The sequence below is a fragment of the Adiantum capillus-veneris genome, chromosome 1, assembly GCF_014529385.1.
Source record: "Adiantum capillus-veneris isolate H3 chromosome 1, ASM1452938v2, whole genome shotgun sequence".
Lineage (NCBI taxonomy): Eukaryota > Viridiplantae > Streptophyta > Polypodiopsida > Polypodiales > Pteridaceae > Adiantum > Adiantum capillus-veneris.
The window spans coordinates 14809697-14832272 of NC_140931.1; the positions used below are offsets into that span (position 1 = coordinate 14809697).

The 22576-nt window shown below is 44.5% G+C and overlaps 1 protein-coding gene across 1 annotated transcript in view; it reads right to left on the reverse strand.

The window, feature by feature from the left end:
• NSH3 (inosine-uridine preferring nucleoside hydrolase family protein) overlaps positions 1-22576 on the reverse strand; it is a 110837-nt gene that overhangs the window by 29729 nt on the left and 58532 nt on the right. Inside the window, exons 2-3 of the mRNA XM_086514368.1 lie at positions 21709-21888; positions 21533-21643 (exon numbers count right to left, since the gene is read on the reverse strand). Of these exons, the coding sequence (XP_086370494.1) occupies positions 21533-21643; positions 21709-21888 (291 nt within the window). The remainder of the gene's footprint in view (positions 1-21532; positions 21644-21708; positions 21889-22576) is intronic.

Genomic DNA, 22576 nt, shown 5'->3' on the forward strand with positions numbered 1-22576 from the left:
GTCAATTTTGCTTTAAAGTCTGAAAGGCAGTCACCTCCGTGGGTCTCCACGAGAAAGGGACTCCTTTCTGTGTCAAGATATGCAAAGGGGAAGCAACCTCTGCAAACTTTCTAATGAACCACCGGTAGTAAGAACATATACCCAAGAAGCTTCTAACTTCATGGACATTCTTCAAATCGGGCCAATCACGTATAGTCTCAATCTTGGCCGGGTCTATCTGCACTCCTGTTGCTGAGACGATGTGTCCCAAAAAGTGCATCTCTGGTAGGAAAAAATCACTCTTCTTTGCATTAATCACCAACTTGTGATCTCGTAATGCCTGAAAGACCTATAGCAGATGTTCTCTATGTTCTGCCTCATCCTTGGAGAAGACAATAATGCCATCAAAGAAAGTGCCAACAAAAGATCTGTACTCCTTAAAAATCATGTCCATCATTCGGTTAAAGGTCGCTGGAGCATTGGTAAGGCCAAAAGGCATCACCAGAAATTGGAATAAACAGAAGGTCGTCCGAAAAGATGTCTTGTAGATATCTCCCGACGCGATCCGGATCTGATGATATCCACTCTTCAAATCGATCTTGCTGAAACAAGAGGATCCATGTAGTTGGTCAAGAATATCATCGATCCTAGGAATCGGAAATTTGTTCTTGATGGTGATTTTGTTGAGAGCTCTATAATCAATGCACATTCTCCAAGATCCGTCTTTCTTCAAAACCTGTACTGGAGAGCAGTAAGGTGAAGTACTCGGCTGGATAAGACCTTTTTGCAAGAGGTCTTTCACTTGGTTCATAATCTCTTTATTCTGGGCTCGGCTCACACGATAAGGTGGCTTGTTCGGTGGTGTGCTTTTAGGTATCAGATCAATGGTATGATCCTCAGGATGAGCTGGTGGCAGCTCGCCTAGCAGGCCCTCAGAAAAGCAATTGGCATGAGTGTGGAGAAAATCTTGGCGTACTTTATCAAGTTCAGACATATTGTCCTGTGATCATCATTCAACTCTTTCAAGAAGATCGGGTAAACAAACAGACTAGATTTCATTAATTTTTGAAACGGCCAAAGCCAATACAATAGACTCGCCCTTAAGTTTCACATCAAATACAATGGTTCGGCCCTTTTCAGTAGTCAATGTCGCTTTCTTCGCTCGATAATCGGCCACGGCGTTGTTCTTATGGTACCAAGGGATTCCCAGGTCACAACCTTCCATGGGCATTATGTAGAAGTCCTCATGTCCCAAATACCCCTGACAATGCAACCGAAGTTTTCCAATGACAGGTGTAATGGCCACGTCCCTACCGGGTGTCGCTAGAACTACCTCCGCTTGTGGTCCCATCCAATCGGGTGTAATCTCGAGCCACGCCGCCATTTCAGGTGAAATGAAGTAGGCCTTGGCTCCTCCGTCAAAGAAAATTAGGGCTTCTTGATCTTTTGGCAAAGTTCTGTACTTTCATCAATCATGCTTGGGACAGTACCCATACAATCTGGAACCAGTCCTGCTTTCATCTTGCCTTTTCGTCCACGTTCCTCAGCTGCTTTCAAACTCTCTGGTCTTTCTTCATCTTGTTCTTTCTGTGCCTTTTAATGGCACTTCACGGAGATGTGCCCATGTTCCCCGCATCCAAAACACTTCCCCTCTTTGATGTAGTTGGCCCTCTCTCCAAGACTGAGTTGGGCTCGTGCATCCTTATCTTCTTTTCTTGGGGGCTCTTCTTCTTTCTACTTTAATTATTATAAGTCTGTTCGGTTCTCTGAGTCATGATCTCATCTGTGGGATAAGTCAGACTGCCTGAATGTATGGCAAAACCCCATTTCGCATGACCCATCAGTTCTTGAATAGAATCCGACTTTTGTTTAAAGCAGTGATCTCGGATCTCCGTAGGAAGTCCGCAGCAAAACCGCTCAATCTGTTCTTTAAACAAGATCTTCCTAAATGAAGAGGCCGGTAGAAACGAGCTCCAAAATCTCTCGCAATATGCGTCCAAAGAATCTCTCTTAGTCATCCGAAGATGATTCCAAGCGGTTCGTACTCTCGAGTCAGCCAAGAAGAAATAAAAATCCTTTTAAATTTCAGCCATTTAACTGGCACTTTCTTGTTCAATAGAAGGATGACCACCATGTTCGAGCATTTCCCTTGAAGAAAGAGGTAGCCCTCCAAATCTTGGAGTGCTCTCAGTAATTCCCTCCAAAAAAAGCTATATCAAATTGCTGTATGAAGGCCAAAGCCCTCGAAGCATCTCGGAATCCAGAAAAAGTGTCAAACTTAATTGACTATCCACCTTTAACTTCTCGAACTTTCTTGCTTTTATCTTCGAGGAAGTCATACTAGTTGGCTTTATAGAAATGCTTCTTCTTTGCGTAAAATCTGTGATCGTCGGAGTCCAAACTATCTGAGGATGAGTCCTCTGTAGAGCTGTCAGAAACTGGGCGAAACTCAGGCTTGTTTGCCTTTTTCTTGCCCTTTCCGAAGCTTTGCTTTTTACTTCGCTTTTTCCCTTTCCTGTCTTCTTCGCTCAAGTCAGAAGAGCTAGAAGAACTGTCACAAGAAGAAAAAGAAGAAGAACTGGATACTCCTTCAAATCGCACACGCTTCTTTTGCTTTCTTGCCGAGGCAAAAGTAGATTGACAACCCAGATAACCTGGGAAGTCAGTTCCTTTCTTCTGCTTTTTAGCTTTATTATTCGCGTCAAAAAGCTGCGTAATCCATGTATCAACCACCTCTTCCCATTCTTGCTCTGTAAACATCCTCGGAGTAGGAGGTTTCTTGAGTGCCGGTTTGAGAGGTGGCTCTGTGGCCTTCTGCCACTGGGCGTGCACCTCGTCGAAGGACATCTGAGTCAAAAGTTTTGCAAATTTCGGATCCTTCGTAAGGTTGATCATCATCTTTGTCATGCCCTCAACCAATTGTCGACGTTCCATCTCTTCAATCTCCGTCTGAGTAGGCCGAGGTGGGCCATACTCTTCGTGAGAATCTTCTTCGTGATCTCTTCCCGCATCCCCAAATGCAGAGGAAGTCGACTGTTCGTTGTTGGAATCCATAAGTGTCGCGAGAAAAGGATCGGATTTCCCGGTAGAAGAGAAATCGGCCGCACTCTGATACCACTATAACACTCCAAGTCAAGATTCTATTGCGACACAGCAGAGATTCACTTCAAAACAGTTCACAATTCACAATTGATTCGACACGGCCCGGCAGAGTTCCGTGCCTAGAGATATTGGCCTCAAAGACTGGCGACCCTTTCGGTATATCTTTTTATATCAAGCTGTGTTCAAAGTACAAGAGAGTGGGAGGGTTCTCACTCTCAGACTCTGCATCCAGATGCTCTGAGAAGTGAGGGCCCTACCTACTTGATTATAAGTTACAAGGGATGCCCAAAAGCAGAGTCCCAAAAGCATTATCTTTTAAAAGCTTCCAAAATAAAGCAACTGAGCAAAAGCTTCTCAAATCAGCCAGCGTAGCTTTTCAGCAGCGCAAAAACAGATTTCTGTACGCTTTGCCAGGTCAGCAAATCAGTCGCTTTTTGCACCGCAAATCACGGAAGTCCATACGGTATGCCACGTTAGCACTGTTTCCGCATTTTTCAGTGCTGCCAGCCAATAAGTGTGTGTGTGTGTGTGCGCGCGCACGCTCTGCTGCCCCACTTTGTAAGTGTATCCAGGGCCATGCCACATCACCACTTTGTTACAAGATCATGCACTCTCAAGATCAGAGAGAGTTCGGGCACTACCTGCTGGAGATACAGAGGTACAAAGACACACTGCTACAGCCACCTATAGAGACGCGGGGGGGGGGGGGGGGGGGGGGGGGGGGGAAATGGTCACAACTTATAGATTTGACCACACCCCCTCCACTCCTAGATCCACCGAGGGGAGTGACTCTCTAGCAGGCTGACTCGAGCCGAGCCAGACGACGCCACCGTAGACAGATTGAGGAGATCCGGACCCAAGCGCGTTGAGCTAATGAGGAGAAACGAGCCCAGATGATGGCTCACCAGCTGCGTTCATCCCAGCAGACGATCCTCCCATATACCACATTTTACACCCTCCTATTAGCACAGGATGAAGCTAGCTAGCTTGATGCATTTGTATGGTTGCACTAACTGAGCATATAGACATGCACATACCCCTAGTACAAGAGCTCCATTCCCCCCCATAGATCCCATCACAAACCAAGGTTTTTTTAATCCTTATACTTATTTTGTACCAGTTCGGATTGTTTTGTCTTTCCCTATAGATGGAGGACATACACACATGTACATTTAATTTGTCTCATAGGCCAACTTCGGCCTCGCATAGACTTTAAAAATCTCTCTTTCTTTCTTCTCTCTCTCTCTCTCTCTCTCTCTCTCTCTCTCTCTCTCTCTCTCTCTCTCTCTCTCACACAGGCAGATCACAAATTTTTTTACACCAGCCAGTGGACACCTAGAGGAGGCGCCGTCACAGCAGATTTCAAATCCCACCCACACCAGAGGTATGTTGATTGATCGAACAATTGAGCTAGGCAGATCCAGGGGTGGGGGGGCCTCACAACATCCACAGAGGTTGCAACAGAGGATCCGGATCACTCTAGCTCGACATGAGAGACACCCAGTTAGAGTGCTGACCATGGAGGATATTGATTAGTTTCGACAGCAACCGATGAGGATCTCCTCTGAGTTTGATCCACCTATCTCTGTTGATTTGTATCACCCATTTGCATCAGCTCTTCCCCCCCCCCCCCCCCCCCCCCCCCCCCCCCCCGCCATTTCAGTTCTTTGTACTCTTATTTTGTACTCAAACATTGTATCAGATTCACCACTGGTAAATTTTTCGTCTGATAGGTCGTTTTGTCCTTTTGAAGACGTTAATATAGCATTTCATTCATTCTCTCTCTGTCACAGGCTTGGTCACCTCCAAGTCGGGAATTGGACATGACACACAAAAGAATCACTTAAAATACTTCAAACTTAAAATCATAGTTCAATTTTGGTCGACACTGCCTAACATAGTTCCGTGCCGAAAGATTGGCCCCCCTTTCGGTATTTCTTTTATATTAATGCTTGATCAGAGTACAACTCCTACGGGTCCTCGGCTCTCAGAGTCTACGTCCAGATTCCCTAAAGAGTGAGGCCCTTGGGTTCCTTTTATTCTTACAAAGGATGCCAAAATCAGAGCCCCAAAAGCAGTTAAACTCAAAACCAATGAGTCCCAAAAGCAATAAATCCAAAAGCAACTAGCTCCAAAAGCTGCCATAAAACACTAGCGCAATTTATGGAATTCGGTACAACCCTGCCATGTCAACAGCAAGCGTGAAACATGAAAATCCGTACAATCTGCCCCGTTAGCCTACCAACGCATTTTGTGGGATTCCGTACTGTTGCCAACCAGCTTGTCCGTATAGCTCTCTGCCACATCATCAAGTCTGCCCAAGAGGTTATGCCACGTCATCACTTTGTGACATACCCCCCTCTTGAAAGAATTGTAATTGCCCTCGATTATGCCTGCAAAATCAGACATAAGCCATAAAACAGTTCAATAAACACCGACTCTAAGTACCGACACACTAGATGACACAAATCTAGCACTTGCACAAAGACGACAGTCACGTCACATCACATATCAAATCAATCACAGAAAAATTCGTTCTAAATCTCAGACCATGACTATCAGCAACGTATTTAGTAATCGCATCTAGATCCATCCCGGACCTCACCGATGTCGAATTAACTAATCCTTATTGCGATCATGTCTATAGAGATTTTCCACTCAAGCACTATCGTGTGCGAGTAATCATTCTCCTCAAGCATTGTCATGTGCCAATAATCATTTCCGGGGATCCCAATCCATCACTAAGTTCATACTGAACAGAGTGGTCCAATCATTCACTTTCAGCTGTGTGGCCATCTCATCCCGCAGGGACTCTTGATGTGCACATGACAGTTTCATTGAATCGGTCGTGATTCAATTATCAAGCTCATTCGAAGGCTATCACTGCTCCAAAATCATCATCATCTCATTCTTAATCATGTTACCTGTTCACAAATAGCAAGTTCTTCCATTAGTTTCATTCTAAATTCAAGATACTTATCAGGTTCATTCTGAAGCGGTCATTGCTCCCAATTCATCATCCATTATCATCGATTTCACCTTTTATCTGCACACATCTAGCAAGTTCTTCCAGAGAACATTAATATCATACATAAATCAGATTCATCTTCGAAAATTTCTATTTCAAAGTTCTTCATTCACACACTTGGTTCATACGAAACACAGTGTTTCAATCATCTAATCATCTCATCTGTCCAGAAGTCTTGATGCACCTAGATCCCTATGTAGACATCTCATCCCGCAAGAACTCTTGATGTGCTCACCACAGTATCCAGTCATCTCATTCATATGGGAATCTTGATGTACTAGAATCATTAAACATGCGTCATCATCCATCATTCAAATTTATCATTATTATCTTGAATCGACGGATCCATTCTTGAGCATCCGTTGCTCTCGATCTCACCATCTCATCCTCGATTTCACCTGCAAAACACGCAAGGGAATGGCTCACCTCGTTGCAAAAGAGTGGATGTCTAGCTCCATGCTTCCCAATCAATACAGATGCGAGTTCCTCGCTCCTATTTTTGGTTATCTGTCACAAACAACCATATTATCAGTACAGCATTATCCCTTTCAGTGTCCTTTCTAGTATCTGGTCAACAATTTTGTTCCAGCTCTTCCTGCGAGTAAAGCTTCCGCTTTTCTCTACTCGTCTGTCCTTTTAGCTTTCATCCAGTCCTCAGAGGAGACTCGACGATCTCTCGCCATCTCGAGTGAATCTCATCAATCGGGTAATTATTCAGGTGTTTCGCCAATCTCGGGTTTTTGGGTCATTTGATCAATCTTTTCACACATGTGTCAACCTGCAATTAACGCTTGTACTTCGCTCTGGCAAACTTCTCCGTCCAAAAAATTTGCCCAAAATCTTCAGTTCCCGTGCCGGATTTCAACTCTTCTTTGCCTTTCCGCTAAGAGGTGTTATCTCTGTCAGATTCTCCACGAGAACCCATGTGTAATCTAGGATTCTTTTTGGCTTATGCCCTATAAGACAGAGAGATGCAGATGGGAGCGCGCCCGATGCGCAATGAAGTAAGGGTGGGAGTGGCTAATAAGTCTGGGTCCGTACACGAAGATTCTTCAATAACAATCTTCAAAGTGCCCTATCTGCTCTTTGATAGGACCGGTATGCTTTGAGAAAAGCACACACCTAATGCTCTAATACCACTGTCACAGGCTTAGTCACCTACAAGTTGGGAATCGAACACGACACACAAAAGAATCACTTAAAATACTTCAAAACTTACACAGTTCAATTTTGGTCAACACGGCCCAACATAGTTCCGTGCCCAGAGAGATTGGCCTCAAAAACTGGCGCCCCTTTCGGTATTTCTTTTATATTAATGCTTGATCAAAGTACAACTCCCTTGGCTCTCAAACTCTACGTCCTAATGCCCTGAAGAGTGAGGCCTTGGGTTCCTTTTATTCTTACAAAGGATGCCAAAAGCAGAGCCCCAAAGGCAGTTAAACTCAAAAGCAATGAGTCCCAAAAGTAGCTAGCTCCAAAGGCTGCCATAAAAAGCACTAGCGCAATTTACAGAGTTTCGTACAACCTTGCCACGTCAGCAGCCAGCGTAAACGCAAAAATCCGTACAATCTGTCACATCAGCTTGCCAGCACGTTTGGTGGGCTTCCGACCTACTGGCTGCCAGCAAGCCAGCCTCTCCATACAGCTCTTTGCATCAAATCTGCCTGAGCAATCATACCACGTCATCACTTTGTGACTCTCTCTCTCTCTCTCTCTCTCTCTCTCTCTCTCTCTCTCTCTCTCTCTCTCTCTCTCTCTCTCTCTCTCTCTCTCTCTCTCTCTGTGCTAAAATAGGAGGGCTTGACCTTTTTGTATTTACCTAACCAAGTGACAGACCTCCATCAACCTGAAGGCAAAACAGAATAGACGGAACTCGTAGAGGGAAAACCCCTGAAACATAACAATTACAACAAACCATAGAGGCAAAAACCACCACCGTACAAAGTTCCAAGACTCCCTAGCCCTAACCCTAGCCAACCTGTAGATCCCGATGGAGGGGCCTAAACCCTAGCAGAAGCAAAAGAAGATGAAGTCCTCGCCAACTTACAGATTCTCGTTGAGTGGCCTATTATTAAACTAGGGTTAGGATTAAAATCCTAACCCCCAACAACTTATGGGACCTCGCTGATGGGGCCTAAAAGTAAAGCCAGACACGCACACAATAGTTTACGTAAAGGCTAATGATGTGGCAGGCTATACGGACGCCAGCAATTTTCGTTGACATGCTGCCGTGGCAGTTGTACGGATTTCTGCAAATCGCGATGGTTGCCCCTGGCGCTAGATTTTGGGACCGGATGTTTTGGGACCCAGATGCTTTTCATGTAAACTGCTTTTGGATGAGGGCCTTCAAATATGTACTAAGGGCTCACTCTCTGGCATTGTACTCGTGGGAGATGCAGAGCAGTGCCGCTAGTGTTGTACCATGTTGAAGCAATATAGAGAAATACAGAAAGAGGTGCCACAGTTTGGGGCTAGTGCATACTCGGGGTGGAACTCCACCATTCTGTGTCTCATGTGAACTGCCTCTCTTTAGTTCATCTAAAGTCTATTCAGTTTGTTCTTGTCACGTGACACATCCAACCCTATGTGTCCGTGGAAAAGCTACAACACGACAAGGGTTCAATCAATCCAGTCGATCTAGATTGGAAGTGATCTGGCACTTTTTGTGAGTCTATTCGTAGACCGTGCATGCCGAGTCACTTAGCATAGATGCATATACTCTGGTTGCACACAACATGATCATCAGTATTCCCTTCAGGATCCATCAGATTCAATCAGGGGAATTTTCCAGTGTATTTAGCCTATTTTCCCTATTTTTGGTATTTTTCACTTATTATTTTTGGGTGACTTTCCAACAAAAGTAGGTAGGGCAATTTTGCTAAGTTAGTATATATGCAAACCCAAGTTAGCACTTTCTGGCAGAAGAGGCAGCAGGAGCGCATGCTCAACAGGCACCATCTCAACAGAACCCCAACAAGACCCCCCAGCGTTTTGGATTTCTAGCACTTGGCGTTTTTCAGCCCTTGCATCCTCGCCATCCACAGTCAAGCCTAGCGTTTCCTGCTTGGCATCGCCATACTCAGCCGTGGCGTTTTTCCCATGATCGCCAGCAGTACCAGACAGGGCAGCGTTTTCTACTAACTCTAGAGAAGCAGCAGCGTTTTTGGTTTTCAGCCTTAGCGACAGCAGAATAGCGGCGTTTTCAGCCTTCTTGGACAGCAGACAATTCAGCCCTAATTGGTTGCAGAAGAACCCCCATTTTCAGTCATAAAAACGCAGCCAAAACAGTCATTTTCAGCCATCGAAACAGCCCCGAAATTCAGCAGTTAGAAGACCACAGATTTCAGCCCTAAAGTCGTCGTCGTCATCGGCATAGTCCCAAGTTGCATCAGTCCATTGCATACACATTGTACCACTTTGTGCAATCATAAGTAGACCACTCTCGCCGACGAGAGTGGGGCCTTCGGAGGAGGGTTTACAACGTCTCTGGTGTCGTATCTCTCTTCTCTCTATCTCTCAGTCTCATACACTTGCACGCACAGTGTCCATACACTTTGTTCGTGATCATAGCACTTTCCATTAAGAACGGAAGACTCTCCCTTCCATAAGAACTAAAAGGAACCCTTGAGCACAGTTCGGAGCACTCATCTTGAGCAAAGCGCAAGCATTCATTCCGATGCACCTAACATTGGTATCAGAGCTTTGGCAGTGTTCTGTATCACTCAAGGAAAGAACCACAAGAACCACAAGAATTTTTTTTGCTTGTTGAGGTCGCACGAACCCAAGTTCGCTTGGGCGTGTCGATTCCTAATCGTGTTTTGTTCAAGAGTGACAGGAATCCCAAGAAAGAAGGTCTTGTCCAGCCTCCCCTTGTGTCTCTTTTCACTCATTGAGAGCGGACCGTGCACTTAGCGGCCGGCCAATCGACGTGAGGTGGAAAAAAGCAACCTTGGTGTGAGCGCACGGCCGCCAAGGGGTGCGCCCGCGGAAAAGAGTAGAACTCGGGTGAAGAGAAGATCCTTCTCAAACGCGATTTGCAAGCGAAAGAAAACCTCAAGAACCTCAAGATCCTCAAGACCCCAAGAACTCAAGACCCTCGAGAACCCAAGTTCCTCGTGAACTTAAGAACCAAAGATCATAGTGCATGGTCGTCACCCGAAGCGGAATGGATACTTCGCATACAGGTGATGAGCATGAGAGAGGCGGCGAAGATTTTTCCCCACCAGGAGATTTTTTCGACCCTCCCCCTTCGCCATCTACGCCACGAGTTGTACTAACTCCTATGGAGATGATGGTCAAGTCGATGTTGGACATGATGGCACAACAACAAGAAACGAATCGAGTTGCGTTGGCACAACTCGCAACCAAAGCAAAACAACAAGAAGCTAAGGACTGTGAGCGCGACGAAAGAATTGCAAGACTTGCCGTAGAACAAGCAGCTAAGGACCGTGAGCAAGCAGCTAAGAACCACGAGCGCCGCGAAAGAAACGCAAGACTTGCCGCACAACAAGAAGACAATCGCCTTGCTTTAGAACGCGAACGCGACGCACGAAAAGAAAGAAAAGAACTAAGAAAGGAGGAAGCGACAGCACGAAGCGCGGTCTTGGAGATCGAGTGAGAGGCTCAAAGAGAACTACGAACTCAAGAATTGGTTCGACAGGTACTTGCCTCGAAAACCGAACCACCCAAAGATCGTGGGAGTTCATCAAGTGGCGCAAGCCACGACGCGGATTCCAACCATCCAGTCATAGAGAAGTTGACTTTCAGTAAGTATGATGGTAAGATGGATGCTACGGTTATTCATTCTTGGTTGCATCAATTTAATACTTATTTTGCGACAACTAAGAAGACATGAAATAGCAAAGTTTTGACGGCAGCTATGTACCTTGCCGGTGATGCCATCAATTGGTACCACGCATGGCAAGAGGCACAGCTAGCCGCACACCTAGAGGAAGCCGACGGATTCACGCCCCTTTTCTTCAATTGGGTTGATTTCCAAGACAAGCTCAAGGCGTGGTTTATGCCACCTCAGTACCTTGCACGATTGAAGGACGCTTGGCGCTCTCTTAAGCAAAATGGTATGCCGGTTATGTCTTTTACTAATCGTATTTTGCAACTCGGTACTCAATTACGGAAATCGGATGATGAGCGCAAAGAGGCTTTTCTCTATGGATTGGACGAGTATATCAAGTACGATGTCGAGGTGCTCGATCCAATCGATCTCAACAAGGCGGTAGCGATTGCTCTCGCACAAGAAATGAAGCACAACAAGGGAAAGCCTAAGGAGAACAAGACTTCCACAAGTACCTCGCAGACTTCTCAGAACTCTCAGAACCGTAAGAACGGTAAGAATGATAACTCTTCTAACCAATCTTCCAACACTCTCTCAACAAAGAATTCTTCCAATGAATGTAAGGGTAAGGCTAACACAATTGCTAAACCTAAGCTTACTCCAGATGAAAAGGTAGCACAAGGAATTATAGGAGGATACATCACGTGGAAGAACAAAGCACTTATTCTAAGGAAGGTCGTTGTTTTCATTGTCACATTAAGGGTCACATAAAAAGAACATGTCCTAAGCTTGAATCGAATGAATCTAAAGAATCCACAGAACCCACTTCCTCTGTCAATGCAGTTAATGATAAAACGAGTGTGCCCCAAGTTTCTCATGACCCTCATTGATGATTCTTTCATTAAATGTTATGGTCGTACATCGGGGCACCGTTTTGTCATATTGTTTGACCCAGGTAGTATGCATGATGTGATCAGTTCCTCTCTTGTTGAGAGAGCCCGCCTCGAAGTTAGTCCGAGATCTCCTATCGAGGTCTCTGGCTTTCGTCCCGGTATGGACGCTCTCATCACGGAGGAGTGCCTTGATGTGTTGTTTGCATTCAACAGACTGCCTTCACTAGAAGATTTGTTGTTTCTTCTCTCTCAAGATGTGATATGATTTTGGGCATTCGATGGTTTCGTGATAATGACGCTCTCATGGATTTTATGACTAACACTATAACTCTCAATGCCACAAGTGGTTCTCCTATCGTCATTCATGGAGAGGACATTGCTCATTCTCCATCTCTCATTGCTAATATGCAGGACAAGATTGAAAGGATTCAAGAGAAGGAGACTCTCTCAGTCTCTTTTTCTCCACAGCATGACACACACAATTTGCATGATCAAGATGTGATTTCTCACAAGCATGATGAGTTGCATGAAGAAGATGTGATTGTTCACCAGGATGATGTGTTAGTGGATGCTTTGTCTAGCGAAGCTAACCTCGTTGCAGATTCAATCAATCACAAAGAACCGATCTTGGCTCTTGAGCCTAGGTCCAAAGAACCCTCACACGAAGTATTATGTGTTCGCATGATTGATCCGCACGCATTGTTCGAATGTTTCATTCCTGACCGTTTCCTGTATTTTAGTCAGCATCGTTATGTGATCCCTTTTCCTAGGCATGACATATTGTATGTTGAGCACGTTTCTCTCATGGATGAGCACGAATGTATGCGGATTTTTCATGAAAAGCTGAAAAGTATGCATTCAAGGAATTCACATTCCATGTCTCTTCCTTGGCATGACACATTCGTAGAACGAACACATGAAAGTATGAGCACCAAGCGTGGGCGTTTCCATTGTGAATTGCCACAGTTGATTGCTCTAGATCATAAGAGAAAGATTCGATCTCATTGTTTGCATGTGTTTGATGAACGGGTTGTCACTCCGTCTCTATGTTCATCTATAGTGCATACACAGTCTTTCGCGAAGACAAGATTTTTTCCACTCACTTTACATGGAATGGGTATGTTCATGTTTTTGTGTTGGAAATGGTTTCAAGAATTTTCAACCATGGAGATTCTTGAAGACGAAAGAAGCAGGTCTCTAGAAGAAGTTGAAGCAAGGAAGGAGCCACAAAACACTTTGTGTCGCTTTCAGCACGGCCCAAAGAAGCAAGCGTTGCAGACCTTTATGAAGTTCAAGTACCGCATGACCCACACATCAGAGTGGGCCGATGAAGAGTCCCTTCCAGGATTCCGGATGCTATTGGCGATCTCCCTTGACGCCATATAGTTCGGTACCATTACCTCACTTTGAAAAGGAGGGGATGTAACGTGACACATCCAACCCTATGTGTCCGTGGACAAGCTACAACGACAAGGGTTCAGTCAGTCCAGTCAGTCTAGATTAGAAGCGATCTGGCACTTTTTGTGAGTCTATTCATAGACCGTGCATGCCCAGTCACTTAGCATAGATGCATATCCTTTGGTTGCACACAGCATGATCATCAGTATTCACTTCAGGATCCATCAGAATCAGTCAAGAAAATTTTCCAGTGTATTTAGCCTATTTTCCTATTTTTGGTATTTTTCACTTATTATTTTTAAGTGACTTTCCAACAAAAGTAGGTAGGGCAATTTTGCTAAGTTAATATATAAGCAAACCCAAGCTAACTTTCTCGTAGAAGAGGCAGCAGGAGCACATGCTCAACAGGCACCTTCTCAGCAGAACCCCAGCAGTACCCCCAACGTTTTGGATTTCCTTCATCCCCGGGCATTTCCAGCACTGGGCGTTTTTTAGCCCTTGCATCCTCCCCGTTTTTTGGTTTTCAGCCTCAGTGACAGCAGAACAGCAGCATTTTCAGCCTTCTTGGACAGCAGACCATTCAGCCCTAATTGGTTGCAGAAGAACCCCCATTTTCAGTCATAAAAACGCAGCCAAAACAGTCATTTTCAGCCATCGAAACAGCCCCGAAATTCAGCAGTTAGAAGACCACAGATTTCAGCCCTAAAGTCGTCGTCGTCATCAATGTCGTCGTCATCGGCATAGTCCCAAGTTGCATCAGTCCATTGCATACGCATTGTACCACTTTGTGCAATCATAAGTAGACCACTCTCGCCGACGAGAGTGGGGCCTACGGAGGAGGGTTTACAACGTCTCTGGTGTCGTATCTCTCTTCTCTCTATCTCTCAATCTCATACACTTGCACGCACAGTGTCCATTCACTTTGTTCGTGATCATAGCACTTTCCATTAAGAACGGAAGGCTCTCCCTTCCATAAGAACTAAAAGGAACCCTTGAGCACAGTTCGGAGCACTCATCTTGAGCAAAGCGCAAACATTCATTCCGCTGCACCTAACAGTTCTTTTCCATTGGCACGTGGTGCCATCCTATTACATTAGCACTCTCAACATCAGCCATAGCCTCGTCGTCGGTTGCAGATCCCATCAATTCCACTAGCGTTTTTGCATTTCAACCATTAGCCTCACAGATCCAAGTACTTACACCAAGATCTTATTAGCACCTCAGCATCTAAGACCATTGTATCAGCATTTGTGCAATCTAAAGCAAATACCTTTGAAGCCCAGCCGAGCACACCAAAAGCCAACTTGAAGACCAAACATCCAATGGAAGTATAGAATCCTCCGTGCCACTGTGAAAGCCCACAACACAGACCAAAACTGAAATATTAAAGCATGTGATAAATCTACATGTAATCACTCTTTCCGTCATTTGGGCATCCGAGACTTATGACTCACAAGTAATGTGCAACGTATTGTCACGAGACGGGCACCACGTGCCAATGGAAAAGAACAGACTGAACAACTTTAAGTACTTCAAATAACAATTGAACTGAAAGAGATGCACGACACACGAGACGAGGAGTGGCAGAGTTCCACCCCAGAGAGCATTGGCCCCAAACCTTGGTGCCCCTTTCGGTATTTCTTTATATTGCTTAAACTCGGTACATCGCCGGTACTCCATCATCTACACCTCATGCAGAGCATGCCCGAGAATGAGCCCTTGGCTCGTATTTAAAGGCCCTCGGCCTATGAAAAGCAGTTTACATGAAAAGCTATGAACTCAAAAGCATCTGGTCCAAAAGGAGGTGGCCAAAAGCTATTAGCGCATTTTGCGAAAATCCATATAGCTGCCACGTGGCACTGTCACATCACGAATTGCGGGACAATTTGTACAGTCTCAACGTCAGCATGTCATCGCGTTTTGCGGGAGTTCCGTACAATAGTGCCACATTGTCACTTTTTACGCTATCTTTTGTGTGTATGTGTGTGTGGGTCCAGCTTTACTTCTAGTGACTAGGGCCCCCATCACACGGGGTCCCATAAGTTGGTAAAGACTTCTTTTGCTGCTTCTTTTTAGGGTTCAAGCCCCTCAGATGAGATCTGCAGGTTGGCTCCATTCTTTAGTGGCTTGACACGTCAGCAGTTTGTGACACCCCCCCTTCTTGAAAGAAATCGTCCACCATTACCGTATGTCTGCAAACAACTCAAGTTAGCTCAAAAATTTCCGAGGGTCATTCCAAGGTACAATCCGAGGGACAATTAGTTTTCTCATTCCAAATCAGAGCTCTTGATTTCCTGGGTCGTTGGCTTCCCAGAATCTCATCCAATAAGGAGTTTCATTCTAGATTGGAACTCTTGATATCTTGGGTTGGTTCCGAGAAGTATCTCATCCAATAAGGAGTTTCATTCCAGATCGGAACTCTTGATATCCTAGGTCGTTAACTTCCCAAAAGTATCTCATCCAATAAGGAATATTCAGTGGTTGGCGCATCACAATGCAACACAAATGCTCACATATGCATGTTACAAGACATAGAAACATAAAGTTGCCGATGAACACTCCCCCCGCAAATAACCATCAGGTTTGGGCCATGAGCTGTTCAACGACTCCCTCATCACTACTCCCACATAGCCTAAAAAGGTCCGGGCCGGGAGATATAGAGGCCTTTTACAACCAAATGCCCCCCCCAAACCGCAACCTGCGTCATTTGGAGGTTTCAAATGTACAACGAAACGTTCCCGAGACATTCAATCTGCGTCGTTCCGAGGTTTTCAAGCATACAACAAAAGGCTCCCTAGACATCCCGTCTACGTCGTTCCGAGGTTCAAACAATATCAAAACAGCATTTCTCACTACTCCACTCGGGAGTAAATCACTAAGCATTGAAGCCAGTATTAAAACAAAGTCAAACAGTTCAAATCAGCACCAAGACAGGTTTAAAACAGATACCGTCCATTTCAAACAAAGTTCAAACAAGATCACCAAACAAGTTCCCAAACAGATTCAAACTTCAGTATGGTTTCAGAAAAGCACACGCCTGAAGCTTTGATATCAGTGTCACGAGACGGGCACCACGTGCCAACAAAAAAGAACAGACTGAACAACTTTAGGCATTTCAAATAACAACTGAACTGAAAGAGATGAACAACGCACGAGACAGGGAGTAGCAGAGGTCCACCCAGAGAGCCCCAAACCTTGACACCCCTTTCGGTATTTCTTTATATTGCTTGAACTCAGTACATCGCCGGTACTCCATCCTCTGCACCTCATGCGGAGCATGCCAGAGAATGAGCCCTTGGCTCATATTTGAAGGCCCTTGGCTTATAAAAATCAGCTTACATGAAAAGCTATAAATTCAAAGCGCGTTTACAAAAATCCGTACAATTGCGAAGTGGCACTCTCAACGCGAATTGCGAGACTATTCGTATAGCCTTCTACGTCAGCATGTCAACGCGTTTTACGGGAGTTCCGTACAACCGTGCCACGTCATCACTTTTTACGCTATCTTTTGTGTGTGTGTGTGGGTCCAGCTTTACCTCTAGTGACTTGGGCCCCCATCGGACGGGGTCCCATAAGTTGGTAAAGACTTCTTTTGCTGCTTCTTCTTAGGGTTCAAGCCCCTCTGCCGAGATTTGCAGGTTGGCTCCATTCTTTAGTGGCTTGACACACCTCTCTCGAGCTAGGAGAACATCTGACCAAGCACTCTTAATGAAGCTCCAAATCTATAACAATGAGCGCACGAAAGGAGATGATACACAGGCGCATCCGTAAACAAAAATAGTATCCCCGCAATCCATGTGTGCATGTCTCTAACACCATGGGTGGGTGTGACTGTAGCCAAGGTGGACTAAAGTAGCATCTTCCAAGGTTCATTGCCTTGGGAAAAATCCTCTAGCAAGGAACTTGGTAAGAAGTGCACGGCTCTACAACTTAGGATCATTGATACCCAAACCACCCTCTGCGCGGGGGAGAATCATTGTGACCATCGAACTCTAGCCCGAGTGTCATGAGTGCCGTCCGATCCCCCAAAAAGGAAGTTCTGAATCAATCGCCTTAGCTGCACCATAACTCCCTCATGTAGCGTCCAACATGATGCAATATCACCAAACAAGTTCTCAAACAGATTTCAAACTTAAAAAGCAATCTCGACATCAGCCAAGCTCAAAAAGTCGACTGACTTTTCATCCTGAAACCTGCACCAAAAATTAGGGTTAGGTTCCTTCCATGAGGTCATAGCCGAGCACAGCATGGTCCATCAGCTCTTGGATAGAGAGTGTTTTTGTTGGCGGCAATGATAGTCCCAAGATAGCAATCGCACTGGACCTCCAAGGTCATCTGCTCGTGAAGAGACATCTACTGAGAGATGTCGAACTGGTATGCTTTCAGAAAAGCACACGCCTGATGCTCTGATACCACTGTCACAAGACGGACACCACGTGCCAATAGAAAAGAACAGACTGAACAAACTCTTAGCACTTCAATAACAACTGAATTGAGAGAGAGAGAGAGAGAGAGAGAGAGACAACACGCGATACGGAGTGGCGGAATTCCACCCCAGAGAGTATTGGCCCCAAACCTTAGCGCCCCTTTCAGTATTTCTTTATATTGCATCAACACAGTACAAGCCGGTACTCCAAACTCTGCACCTTCTCTGAGAAGCATGCCAGAGAATGAGCCCTAACCTCATATTTAAAGGTCCTAGGCCCCAAAAGCAGTTTATAGTAAAAAGCCTTCAAACTCAAAAGCATATAGTCCAAAAGCAAAGCCAAAAAGCTGCCAACGTAAATCACGGAAACCCGTACAACCTGCCACGTCAGCAGTCGGCGCAAAACGCGAAAATCGGTACAGCATGCCACGTAATCAACCAACGTGATTTTCAAAAATCTGCCACGTCATCAGCCAGCTTCGCAATTCTTGTGTGTGTCTGAGTCCTGCTTTATTTGAATTCTTTATGCCACTTGGGGCCCCATCGGACGGGGTCCCCATAAGTTGGTAGGACTTCTTCTTCAGTTACTTGCTCTTCTTAGGGTTTAGACCCCTCGGCCGACATCTGCAAGTCGACTCCATTCTTCAAGGCTTTGACACGTCAACAGTTTGTTATAGAAAGAGTTTGGCCGTACCTTCTCCGGTGATGGTTTTAGTGGTTGGAATGAAGTGTGCCATCTTTGAAAACCGATCCACGACCACTAAAATGGAGTCAAATCCTTGTGACAAGGGTATCTCTACAATGAAATCCATGGAGATGGATGACCATGGCTTACTTGGAATGGGCAAGGGATGGAGTAACCCATGAGGCCGATGACGAGGGACCTTTGATCTATTGCAAGTGTCACAAGTGCCTATATACTCCTTGACAAGCTTCCACATTTGAGGCCACCAAAAGTCACACGCTAGAAGCTCAATTGTCTTATTAACCCTAAAATGCCTTGCTCATGGAAGATCGTGCCTCTGCTAAAGTACCTCCAAGCATCTTGGTCCTGGCGGAATATAGAGAAGACCCTTATAGTAAATTAGTCCATCAATTTCTTGAAAGTCCTCATTAACCCCTTTGTCCTTGTAGTTGTTGTCTAATATTATGGGTAAGTGGGTCCTTGGCAATTTGCTTCTTCACCTTAGAAAGAAAAGTGAAATCTTCAGGAGCTTGGCTTATGTGGCGTTTAGCTTAAGCTGCTCATGTTTCAAAATCACTGACTCTTGTTGATCAAATGATGTGTCGCCTTCTCTAGGTACAAGGTAGGATCTTCTTGATAAGGCATCAAGCTTACCTTGTTGACGGCCAAGCCTATAAGAAATAAGGAAAGCAAACCTTGATAGGATACCACTTCACCTGGCTTGGCGACGATTCAAGACATGGGATGCCATGAAGTATTCCAAATTCTTGTGATCTGTATAGACAGTGATCTTATGAGGAGCTCCTTCAAGTAGGTGACGCCAGATTTCGAAGGTGTCAATGATTGCTAAGAGCTCTTTGTCATGGATTTCATAATTGATTTCTGCAGCTAAGAACTTGCGGAAATGAAAAGCCACTGGATGTACTCGACCATCCTCACCTACTTGGGATAGAATAGCGCCAAGGAAAAAATCTGAAGCGTCTGTTTCTAAGATGAAAGGCTTGTAGGATCTTCATGAATTAGAATGGGTGCGGTTGTAAAAGCTTGCTTGAGAGTCTAAAAAGCTTCCGCGGCCTCTGAGTCCCAAACAAACTTATTATGGCTTGTCAACCTTGTGAGTGTTGTAACCACCTTGGAGTGTCCTTGGATAAAGATACGATAGAAATTTGCAAATCCGAGAAAACATTGGACATCTCTTACCGAGGTGGCTGTCTCCCAATCAAGGATGGTTTGAACCTTCTTTGGATTCATCGAGATTCCCTTTTCAGAGATAACGTAACCAAGAAATTCCACCTTAGATTGATGAAAAGAACACTTCTCCAACTTTGTGATGCACAAAGCTTTTCAAGCACTAACCGTACATGGTGCTCATGCTCTTCTTGATCCTTGGAAAATATCAAGATATCATCCAAGTATATTACCACAAAATAATCCAAATACTCCCGAAAGATATTGTAAAACTACTGGGGCATTTGTGAGACCAAATGGCATGACGGTATATTCAAAGTGGCCATACCTTGTACGAAAGGCTGTCCTCCATTCATCACCTTCTTTGATTTTGACTACCAAGAAGGTCTATTTTTGTGAATATTCTTGCCTTGCCGAGGCGCTCAAGAAGCTCTGGGATCAAGGGAAGGGGATAGCGATTCTTGACGGTGATCTTGTTTAGGCCCCTATAATCCACGCACATCCGGAGGGTTCCGTTCCTTTTTATAAAGAGTATTGGAGCTCCTGCTGGGGACTTTGAATGCCGTATGAACCCCTTAGCAAGGTTCTCATCAATATTTTTTCGTAATTCTGCCAATTCATCTTGAGATAGCTTGTATATTGGGCCAAAAGGGGATTGGGTTCCCTCCTAAAGCTCTATAGCACAATCATAGGGTCGATGCTCCGGTAAGAAGTCTGCATTCTTCTTCTCAAAAACATCATTGTAATCTTGATATTGACGTGGCAATGCCTCCATGCTTTTTTCTATTGACGTGTCGATCGGTGTTGCGAATATCAAGAAAGTTGGATACTTTTTGGCCGCACGCATGAATACCTTGGCTCCAAGATATATAGGCCTATTAGGCATTCTCTTCTTCTTTTGGACTTTCCGTGGTTCAATTCTCCGAGCCCTCCAATCGACGTTAGGATTATGTAATTCAAGCCACAGTAGCCCAATAACAATTGGACTGCTTGAGCTTTGTATAAACATACATATATATATATATAACCATTGGCTTCAGTATTAAGTGATAAATTCTATTTATCCGAGTATATTTTATATTGTTATGCGCTCCCGTTTGTGACAGTGGCTCCAGTTTTTGATATACAATAGCAAAGTATGCTTTTGGTGGAAGTGCCTATCTTTCAGAGGTTGATGTCATCCTCTCTCCACTTAGCTTGCCAAGGCATTTTTTACTCTCATTAGGAGAGGTTTTTTACCTGGCTGTCAGTTTTCTACAGTTTGCTATGTGGCGCTGTGTGTGTGTGTGCGCGCGCGCGCGATATCATTTCTATATATGCATGTAAATTATTATAAATATTTATATATACATACATTTATAAATATATGTATGCATGGATGGTATCCAATGGAAAATGAAGGTTTGTACAGTGAAGCTAAAATAGGAGAGGATAACAAACTGTCCTCAGGCCTACTAGAGCAAAAGCTTTCATTTGATGCCCTGGCATCTTTACCATAGAGAAAGCAACAAGGGCCAAAGAAAGGCAATGACCATGCCATCAAGCACCATCACGTATAGAGGTAGATTAAGGAGATCGTGGCCGAGCCAGCATCATAAGGAGATATCTGCAAATTGTCGCCCTTTCCCACATACGGATGGATTAAGGAAATTGGCTTAACCCAGCGAGCATCGTAAGGAGATGTTGGCAAACTATCATCACTTTTCAGTAGCAATTGAGATGAAGTAACCATAAGCTCATGTGCATCATCCTACACCCCCCTTTTATACTTAGAATGGGGGTGGGCTCTCAGGCCAGCTTAACTTTCGCATTTGTATCATTGTGAGTAATATAACAGATGACAGTGACTTTTGTACTTCAATTTGTCCAATAGATTATTTTGTTAGTTGTGCACGGTAAAATATTATTCTTCCTTGCTTTCTCTCTTTTATTTTCAAGTAGAACTTCAATTAAATACCAGACCAGTTATTAAGTTCCTGTTTAAAAAGCATCGGTAAATCCCAACTACCTTCAAGTAAGCTCAACAAGATGGTGAGCTTACCTGTGGTAAAAATTGCTTCCGTATTCCGAGCATAGTATCAATATCTAGCAGCCCACCTTGTCCTGGAGGAATGGCTTGCCTGTATCTACATCCTCCCCATGTCGATGTACCCTGAGAAGAAATAAAAAATTCATGAGATAGTAACCAGTCATCGAAATTGTAACCTAATTGCATACCTGCTCAATCAAAGGCAGATATCCTCCAACATCCTGAGAGAGATTGCCTTCATAAGATATACCACCTTCACCGCCTACACCAACCAGGACATCATCTCGACCCATCATATAAAGCAAGTCATACACAAGATTGACAGCATGGCCAGCATCAGCCCAGGCATTTGCACTGATGGTTATACCCTGGAATAGAAAACCCATAAGTGCAGTGATCCAACACAATTTCTGCACACATTTAAGTATGATTTTAACTAGCAATTAAATCCGTAAACATGCTAGTTGCTACACCTTTAACTTGATACAGATCTGACTGTGATTAAATGCAGTAGGGTAAAACCAAACATATAAGAAAATAGATTGTAATGAAAACTTTTGTGCTTAAAAAAGAAACATTGCCAAGCTTCGTGCTTCTCTGCTTGAGCATGAGCTCAGTCGTTGGGCAGAGAGAGGTGTCAGAGCATGGGGACAGGCTGGATTCAGGAGAGGTTTCTCTATGCTCGATCATGTACTCACACTCCCAGCTATCATTGAGGTCGATCAAGAACATGGACATCGAATCTATTCATGCTTTATGGATTTCCACAAAGCTTCTGATACCCAGATAAACTATCGAAGTCAAAAGACTACATTTTGTAGCTTTTTTCGTGTAGAAGCAATAATCAATCTCGCAAGTACTGTTTGCCGAGTAGTCATTTTGACAATTGGTGAAAAGACCTCATCAAATCTATTCCCTGCTTTTGCTTGAAACCTTGGGCACCCAATCTACCCTTGTACGTAGACCTCCCATCATTGGGTGTGCTCTTCAATTTGTAGACCCCAAGAAAAAGATCCTTCTATTAGTTAATAAAACTGCCCATAGGGCTACAACCAC